Raw genomic sequence first — 8,579 nt, forward strand, 5'->3', positions numbered from 1 at the left:
GTAAAACCTGGAACAGGAACCTAGATTTTTTGCATTATTAGTGTATTAGTACTATTGCTGCTACTACTACGACGACGAATAACACTATACTAGTATTACAACTAGTACTATTGCCACTCATAATGATAAGGCTCAGGAGGTAGAACGGCCGCTTGGGATCCAGTTTGATCCCAGGCTTCCCCAGAGTTAGTGTCAAAGTGTCCTTGAGCAAGGACAATATAACAATAATTTATTGTTGTTGTTTTCTCTTCTAGTATTCCTGGAGTAACAGCCTCAGTGAATATTGCAGACCAGGGATTGTGACTGCAGACAAAATGGCTTCCTGTTTGACTCGTCTGGAAGAGGAGCTCATCTGTCCCGTGTGCCATGACATCTTTAAACATCCTGTTCTGCTGTCATGCAGCCACAGCTTCTGCAAAGACTGTCTGCAGGAATGGTGGATGGAAAGATCAAATGTATGTCCTGTTTGTAAAGCAATATCCTCCAGTGACCATCCTCCTACTAACTTGATAGTGAAGAATCTGTGTGAGAACCTCTTGGAGAAGAAACGCAGGAGCGCCTCATCGGTGAGCTCGGAGGTCTCCTGTGTTGCACACGGGGAGAAGCTCAGGCTCTTCTGTCTGGACGATGAACAGCTGGTGTGTCTCGTGTGTCTGTATTCAGAAATACACACCGGTCACAGGTTCTTACCTGTAGACGAAGCATTGGGGCGTTGCAAACAGAAAGTCAGAGAATCGTTGAATGCTTTAAAGGAGAAACTGGAGGACTTTGATGAAGTTAAAACAACTTACGACCTAACAGAAAATTATATCAAGGTTCAGGCCCAGAACACAGAGATGCAGATTAAGGAACAGTTTATGAACCTTCATCAGTTCCTTCAAGAGGAAGAGGAGGCTCGGATCTCTGCTCTGAGGGGGGAAGAGACACGGAAGAGTCAGGGGATAAAGGAGAGGATTGAGCAGCTGAACAGAGACATGGTGACCCTCTCAGATGCAATCCGAGCCACAGAGGACCAGCTGAGAGCCGACGACCACGTCTCGTTCCTGCAGAACTACAAGACCACGATGGAAAGAGTCCAGCTCACCCCACACTGCCCTCAGCCAGTCTCAGGAGAACTGATAGACGAGGCCAAACATCTGGGCAACATGGCCTTCAGAGTCTGGGACAAGATGAAGGACATTGTCTCTTACACTCCTGTGGTCCTGGACCCCAACACTGCCCATCCAGAATACATCCCGTCTTCTGATCTGACCAGTGTGAGACAGGGCTTCCAGCAGCTTCCTGATAGCCCAGAGCGGTTCGAGTGTGCCAGGGTTCTGGCTTATGAGGGCTTTTACTCAGGGTCTCACAGCTGGGATGTTGAGGTTGGAGACAGTAGTGAGTGGGAATTGGGTGTGATGGAAGAAATGGGGGGTAAAATCTGGATGCTGGTGTTCAGTCAGGGAGAGTTCAGTCAGGCTGAATACAGAGCATTCTGCTCAGCAGGAAATATTGTGACTGACACTGTTCTCTCAGTGAAGCAGGGACCCCAGACGATCAGAGTCCATTTGGACTGGAACAGAGGAGAGCTGTCCTTCTCTGATCTGGATTCTAACACAAACCTACACACCTTCACACACACTTTCACTGACACACTAGTGACCATCGTTGCTCTCAGGTAGAGACCTTGTATCTCCATATTTTTATATATATTTTTGTATTTAATTTATTTGAGAATAACAGAAGAAGATTGTTAAAATAAACAATACAATCTCTTTAGCAAACGTCCAATGGGTAAGAAATGACCACACCACGAAAACGTGCATATATTAAGATAAAGAAAAATATGTAAAATATTTACTGCCAATATTTACATTTGTTAATAGTGTTTCCCCACTATGTATATTACGTATAACACATTTTAAACGTAGGCCTATGTGTTTGAAGTGACGTTTTCTCATGACAATGAAAATAAAGCTCCTTTGAATTGACTTGTGACATGCGTATACTTATGAATAATGACAATCTTCTTGAGATTATAAGTCCCTTTTGATATGAAATCCAACTTCCCAGTAAATGGCAATATCGACACGTCATCATAGGTCACCAGGTCATTTAGTGCACTGGGTATTATCACTCATTGAGTTTAGTGACAAAAACATTTTCATCACCTAAACGTAACACGTTTTCACATTCATGTTGTGCTACTGCACATTCCTTCTTATGTACACATGTTTGATAAAAATAAAATTGTAACACAACAGAGCGCTGCATACTACAATATTGTTAATGTAATGCAAAGCAACGTTTGAACTAATAACATATACTTACATGCAACTTACATTGGCAATATTTCAAACAAATATGATACTTGTGAAACTGTGCACACACACTCCCCGGTGCCGGAGCAGAACCTCTGCTCCAAATGTTTCAAATGGGCCTGTTATAGCGCCACCAGGAGGCAGATTTTTGCAAAACAATTATTTTGTATATACGTAGAGTACAGAAGTCCTGACGTCACTCGTTCATCCCCTGGGTCGTAAAGTAATTTCGCTATGGAGAATAACATTGGGTCATCTTAGAATTGTCTCATATAAGAATTGTGGTCCAAAAATAAATAAACTGTCTCGGCGATATTGTCAGGGAGGTGGCTCTGTATCGTTTATGATAGTCAGTCACTCATATTTGATACAGTCTGTTTCTGGCGAAAATTTTACTAATTCGGCGGAAGTAACATTAGCGTTTTCTCACCGTCATTTGATGCTTCATATCCATAAGAGTGAAATCGCCGGGATCTTTTGTTTATTTTTGGAATACAGTTCTTATTTGACGCGATATTAAAGACGTCTATGGGAATTCAGAATGGGGGTGGAAAACCGCGACCCAGGTAGGATTCGTAAATTACGTCAGACTTCGGTGCTCTATTACTCCAGCAGAGTTTGTCCAAACATCACACATACCAGTACACAGAGGCCCTCATTTATCAAAGGAGCGTAAAAAAACTGCTTATATTTTTCCATAAATGCGGCTGTACGCCAACGTCAAAGTCACATTTATCAAGCAATCCTATACAGCCAATCCTAGCGTGCATTTGGTCCGAGCCTTGATAAATGTCACGGCTGAAACCGAGCGTCATTTAAATAACACGCCCTTAAATATTCTCGGACCACCTCGATTTTACGACATGAAGAACCAGAATACGACCAAACAGAGCATGGAAAGCCAATAAGAAAGAGTTTCGCCGGCTCGTCTCGCCTTGCTGCCTGTCAAGAAATACTCCAGTAAAGTAAAAATCCCTCAAAATTGTACTTAAGTACAGTACTTGAGTAAATGTGCTTAGTTACTCTAGGTAAAAAACCAAATGGCCCCTTACTGGTCGATTTGTTACCCTCTCAGAGTTACAAATGTATAAATTAACACTGAGGATTTTACTGTGTAAGTTGAAGTGCACTTTTAGGTAGTTTAGATGTTACATTTATATTGTTTATTTATTTAAGCAGCTTAGTTTTTAACACATTTTGACACAGTCTTTAACATCTTACTCTTGAGACTGTATATCTGCTGTGTTGGTTTTTAGCGCACAATGAATTTCACATGCCTTTTACTTGCAATTGGCATTGTTGACAATAAAGTTGAACCTTGAACCCTTGAACCTTAACAAATAACATACAACTTCTGTAGCCTAAACCAGAGGATATAGGGATAAAATAAATAAAAAAGAAACAGGACTAGGATAAATAAATAATCATATGTTTTTTAATAACATTGAAATCACATAAAGGGTACAGCTTTCAGTCTTTACTTCAAATGTAGGAATAGCAGAGAGCAATAAATCAGGTACAAGTTGCATAAACAGGTTCAATATAATAGTAAAACAATGATTTAAAATTTCAATTATTTAAGAATTGTGTTTGTCCCACTGAAAGGTTTAAAGTCCCAGTGGAAAATATGAAAGTTCCACTAATGGATTAAAATAAAAGTTATACAAAATTCAAATGTTATAAATAATTTCCCTTGCTTACCTTATTCTTTTACCAGTTGTCTTTTGGAGCAGATGATGTTAAGTTGAGCAGTCTTCTCCTCACCTGAATACAATTTAAAAATAGGAGTTCAGGGGTTTTAAAACATCTCTAGTTCTACACCGAGGCAGTCCCCTGATTTAAAAACCTAAAATCAGGGGAGCTAAATCAACTAAGTTTTGCATTACTCTGGAGCCCAAAAGTTCCTATTTAAGGTATATCTATGGTTATACTCGTGATAGATATTTAGGTGTCGTCCTGCAGTATGCAAGAACCTGCTTTTTCACTGTAGGCCTACGTGCCCTTTTTAGGGCCTTTGTACCTCCCTCTAACTCCTCAACCTATCCTGACACGTTTCCCTCCCCTTATGGGTGTCCTAAGGGCTCTTACCTGAAATGACACTTTCCAGAGAGCAGTGGTGGAAAGTAACTAAGGACATTTACTCAAGTACTGTAGTTAAGTACAATTTTGAGGTATTTGTACTTTACTTGAGTATTTCCAATTTCCAATACTTTTGTACTTTTACTCCACTACAATTATTTGAAAACTTTAGTAACTAGTTACTTTTCAAATATAAATGATGATATTATAAAACATATATTAACCCCTTTAGCCCTATTTTATACATAGGTTATTTGAAAATAGCCGATCTACAAGTTCAAAAGATCTGCTATTTTCAAATATTTTAGTACTTTTACTTTTGGTACTTGAAGTACATTTTGATGCCAATACTTTTGTACTTTTACTCAAGTCAATTTTGAATTCTGGACTTTTACTTGTAAGGGCGCGCTCTCACCAAAAGTTGGCTGGCCGCTGTTAAACGCAGGTTGTGCGCGGCCACAGTTTTTTGCAGCCAGCGGATTCTAAAAAAACGCTGTGACGCACCTGTCACTCACATTCAGGACCCTCCCCGTAGCCCGCACATATGGCCCGCACCGCCTGCTGCCTTGAGCACCATGTTGCTTCCTGAGTCTTGGGACGGTCCGCCTTCGACTCACCCGATTGGACAGAGGGAGAAAATCAGCTCCTGCCTCCAGCAGTTTTATGCTTCCAATGGACAAGTCGTGTAGAGCAGATAAACGCAAGGTCTGCGCGACAAGCGGAAAAATCCGCTCTTGCGTGAATCCACGCATTTACATTGACAATGCATTGGCAGATTCTGCCCCAGAGGTAAAATAAAAGTGCGGTGGGAGCGCGCCCTAACAGAGTATTTCTATATATTGCAGTATTGGTACTTTTACTCAAGTAAAGAATTTGAGTACTTTTTCCACCACTTTCCAGAGAATGCCCTCCCTCATTGCTTTGTGAGTTTCATCACTCGAATGATTGATCTTTCTTTGCCTCCCTACATTGACCGGCTGGGTCACATGACCCTTGAGTACCACAGAAGAAGATTTTTGAACCCATTAAAACCAGGAAAGCATCTGTCATTTTAGATTTTAACTACTTTAACCGTTATCTTATACTTTGGCTATTCAAAAATAGATCTGCTAATTAAAAAAAAACTGCAGATCTACAAGCTATGAGCTTGTATATCTGCTATTGTTTTGAAAAAATCATGGAAATTTGTGCAAATCTTTGAATATATATATATTTTTAAAGCGAACATTTGTAACTCAAATCTTTGCTTCTGGGGATTCTATAAATGTCATCTAAATCTAAACAGTTTTTTGAAAAAACGTATGTTGCTATAATCAGTGGTTCTCAAACTTTTTCATGTCAAGGGCCCCCAAAATTATATGAATTTGGTATTAATGTACACGTTTGAATCAAAATAAAATTGTTACACAACAGAGCACTGCATTCTACACTATTGTTAATGTAATGCAAAACAACGTTTGAACTTACAATATTATATGCTTACATGAAACTTACATTAGCTATATTTATTACAAAATATGATGGTTCTATATGTTAATTAAGGTGTTTCATTACATTATTTGTGTAGATGTCTGAGGGAGACATTTTTTTTGCAAGCTGGAAATGAACTGACTTGGTCTTGTGACCTTTCACACTAGACACATGCAGTGGTGGGAAAAGTACAGGGACGTGCTGGGCCCCTAATTCAGCCTGGGAATCTCAGATAGAGGCCCGTAAGGTGCGCGGCCATCGATTTCTTTACTTAATTTCGGCCGTTTTTTTTCAAACGGCCGGCCTGGTCGGCCTGAAATGGAGAGGCCTTTCTGGAATTGTCCCACATTTCCCAGTGGCCAGCACGTCCCTGGAAAAGTACTACGTTTTTTACTGAAGTAAAAGTATCAATGCCACAATGTAGACATACTCTGTTACAAGGGAAAGTCCTGTATTAAAAAAAATACGTAAAAGTACACTTAAACTGCATTTATATAGCTATTAAAACGAGGTCTTAAAAATAGTTAACTGAAATAAATGAATAATTAACAGGGCAGCCATTCTGCAGAGTTAACTGGTCAGATGGGTGAGGCTGCGAATTATTTTGAGATTTTAAGTGTTGCCCTGATCAAGAAAACGTTGAGAATCACTGATATACTATACAGTTTACAATTTACACTGTAGGCATTTAGCAGACGCTCTTAATCCATGATTTATGATTTACAGCAAGCAAGGACACAAGATAATACATCATACTACATCAATAGTACATCAAATGCATAGAAATAGTAATCTAATAATAAAGCAATACATAAGTAAACCAATAATCTAATAATAACGGATACATACGTAAACCAAGAACCTATCATCAGCCTACATTGAAACTTTACACACTTTAGAATGCCAGGTCAGCAATTACCTGGCGTCTGTCTACATAACATTTCAGCCTTTGCATAATCCTGCAAGGTCGTCAAGGCTAGGCTAGGGCACGTCAAGACTAGGGCACTATAGATATATAATGGATGGAGGATGGAGGCTTTTAGTTGCACATGTTTGAACATCATTTAATTTGTTAACTATGTTAACATTGCTGTCCACAAGATTGAAATGACTCATTTTGTGCAGGACATTAGTTATCTGCAGGAAGTCATAACTGAGTGGTTTGTGAGCCTGCCTAGGGAACCAGAGCCCCTAGTTGTCCCAGGTATGATTCCAGGCCAGCAATGTAGTAGTAATGTTTCAACATACTCAGGTTTGAAATGACTCAATAATGTGTGCAGGATGCCATTTATCTGCCTGCAATACCTACTGTGATTTTGATTGAATACTTTATTAACAGTTTGCAGATTGTACAGAGGTATAAAGATTGTTAAAAAGGATCACAAAAAAAAAACCCTGGGGGCTTGTTTCCATTGTGGTTCTGTGTATTCAATTCATTAAGATGCTTTGAGAGAATCATGTGTCACCTATTTACATGCAGCTGACTCAATCATCATCATCATCATCATCATCATCATCACCACCATCAAGGTGGCTTTTGTTATGAGTCTTTAACATTGATTGAAATGAACCCATGACTGCAGTTAATTAGAGGAGAGGTGGGAGGAGGTGTTTCTCCACTCCCAAGACAAAAGGGAGGTGTTACTACTTATACTCCTGCAACAACTCCTACATCAACACAACACACACTGTCCTGCTCAGTCAGTGCTCAGAGTCAGACAGACCACAGAACACAGAGACACACAGAGACAAGCAACTGTTATTATTTCAGTTCAACTTTCAGGCTGCACCTTTCTTCAAAGTGACCTTCTGAGAAAACATTGGAGAAGGATCCTAAGTTACAGGTAAGAAAATATAGCATATAATCTTCTGAATTTGTTGGCTGTTTTCACATGAAATAATTGAATTAGTAAGACGCCCATTCAAATGTCAGTAATTGTTACTGGTTAGCATTCTACTTAGTTTGTTCAGTGGTGGAAGAAGAAGTACTGAGATTTGTTTTTTTAACTGAAGCAAAGTAGCAATACCACAATAAAATACAAGTTCTATGTTTCTGATGTAGGCCTACCAAATGTTGATACAAGTCATATTTAACCATCAGAGACATATTGAGAGTTATGTTCTAGTCAGAGAAAAATGACAAAGTGATATAAGATATTATTTCTTGAAAATCGAGTTTTGTTTGATTCACTTTGTCAAAACAGATTAAAGTTGTTATTACACAATCATAACCTGAACAACACTTGTAAAAAAAAAACAGTTAATGTTTTATGGAACCATTTCACCGTAACATTTGGTTTTACAGTCAATCCTAAAGGTATATTATTTGTTGTATGATCACTATTATTCATATTTTAGTCATCAAGGAGGAATTTCACAGATATGTCTAACTCACTAAGCTTTAATTCTCTACTCTGTAAAACCTGGAACAGGAACCTAGATTTTTTGCATTATTAGTGTATTAGTACTATTGCTGCTACTACTACGACGACGAATAACACTATACTAGTATTACAACTAGTACTATTGCCACTCATAATGATAAGGCTCAGGAGGTAGAACGGCCGCTTGGGATCCAGTTTGATCCCAGGCTTCCCCAGAGTTAGTGTCAAAGTGTCCTTGAGCAAGGACAATATAACAATAATTTATTGTTGTTGTTTTCTCTTCTAGTATTCCTGGAGTAACAGCCTCAGTGAATATTGCAGACCAGGGATTGTGACTGCAGACAAA

At 39.1% G+C, this 8,579-nt stretch overlaps 1 protein-coding gene across 1 annotated transcript; it reads left to right on the forward strand.

Annotated features, from left to right (window-relative positions):
• Positions 1–314: 314 nt before the first annotated feature.
• Positions 315–1,661, forward strand: LOC308102565 (E3 ubiquitin-protein ligase TRIM35-like; the record flags this gene model as incomplete). Its single annotated transcript, XM_080452334.1, has 1 exon — positions 315–1,661. The coding sequence occupies one exon, from the start codon at positions 315–317 to the stop codon at positions 1,659–1,661; it is 1,347 nt and encodes a 448-aa protein (XP_080308460.1).
• Between the last annotated feature and the right edge of the window lie 6,918 nt (positions 1,662–8,579).

This window comes from Gymnoscopelus braueri (assembly GCF_963280865.1).
Source record: "Gymnoscopelus braueri genome assembly, chromosome: 16".
Classification (NCBI taxonomy): domain Eukaryota; kingdom Metazoa; phylum Chordata; class Actinopteri; order Myctophiformes; family Myctophidae; genus Gymnoscopelus; species Gymnoscopelus braueri.